This window comes from Arachis ipaensis, chromosome B10 (assembly GCF_000816755.2).
Source record: "Arachis ipaensis cultivar K30076 chromosome B10, Araip1.1, whole genome shotgun sequence".
NCBI lineage: Eukaryota > Viridiplantae > Streptophyta > Magnoliopsida > Fabales > Fabaceae > Arachis > Arachis ipaensis.
The window spans coordinates 108,881,571-108,882,732 of record NC_029794.2 but is presented as its reverse complement, the minus strand read 5'-3'; the positions used below and the strand labels follow the sequence as shown (position 1 = coordinate 108,882,732).

Genomic DNA, 1,162 nt, shown 5'->3' with positions numbered 1-1,162 from the left:
GCACTCGCTCCCCCTCCCGAAGACACGAGAGTTGAGAAAGGAGCCTAACAAAGCATGATGAGGCGCATACACAGGCGACCTCCCGACCTACCCAAGGCAGGTCCGAGAGCCGCAGGGAGTCCCAGAGAGGGAAAGCCAAGAAGCAACAAGATCCCATCATCAAGGGAGCCACTCCTTTCCAACCCTCAATCCTCAAGGTCCAGCTTCCGAAGAGCTTTGACAAGCCGATGGACATGAGGTACGACGGGACTAAGGACCCTCAGGAGCACCTCACAGCTTTCGAAGCAAGAATGAATTTAGAAGGAGTAGGCGACGCGGTTAGATGCCGGGCATTCCCTGTAACGCTAGTCGGCCCAGCGATCCGATGGTTTAACGCCTTCCCACAAGGATCCATCACAGCTTTTACGGACATTTTCCAAAGCTTCCTGGCTTGGTTCATGACACACATAGCCAAGGCAAAGCACCCAATCAACTTGCTAGGGGTTACCCAAAAACTCGGGGAGCCGACCAGGAAGTTCCTAGATAAATTCAACGATGAGTGCCTGGAGATTGATGGCCTTACGGACTCAGTCGCTAGTCTCTACCTAACGAACGACCTGCTAAACGAGGACTTTAGGAAGCACCTCACTACCAAGCCTGTCTGATCCATGCAAGAAATTCAAAGCGTGGCCAAGGAATACATCAATGATGAGGAAGTGAGTCAGTTCGTAGCAGCCAACAAACGGCAGCTCCCAAACCCCCCAGCTCGGCAGGCCCCCCAAATCGACAGGTACAAAGAAGCTCCCAGGGACGGCACCTTAGGCAAGCAGTCCAAGCAACCCCCACGGGTAGGAAGGTTCACAAACTACACGCCACTTATGGCACCCAGAGTAGAGGTTTACCAACAAATTGCAGACAAAGGAATCCTATCCAGACCTAGACCATTGAAAGAAAGAACATGAGGCAACAAAAGCCTTTACTGTGATTATCACAAGGGATTTGGTCACAAAATCCAAGACTGCTTCGATCTCAAAGATGCCTTAGAGCAGGCCATCCGAGAAGGAAAGCTGAGTGAATTCTCCCCGCTCATCAGAGAACCGAGAAGACGAGAACGAGAGTGCTCCGAGGAAGATCGCAGCCGAGCTATCAAACCAAGACAAGAACCCATGGGGGATGCCAATAA

At 51.8% G+C, this 1,162-nt stretch overlaps 1 protein-coding gene across 1 annotated transcript; it reads left to right on the top strand.

Moving 5' to 3' along the window:
* Positions 228-644, top strand: LOC107620944. The gene has a single exon (XM_016323023.1). The coding sequence runs from the start codon at positions 228-230 to the stop codon at positions 642-644; it is 417 nt and encodes a 138-aa protein (XP_016178509.1).

What these genes read in the sequence shown, in the direction of transcription:
- LOC107620944 (XM_016323023.1), top strand. Translation starts at nt 228, where the DNA reads ATGGACATGAGGTACGACGGGACTAAGGACCCTCAGGAGCACCTCACA.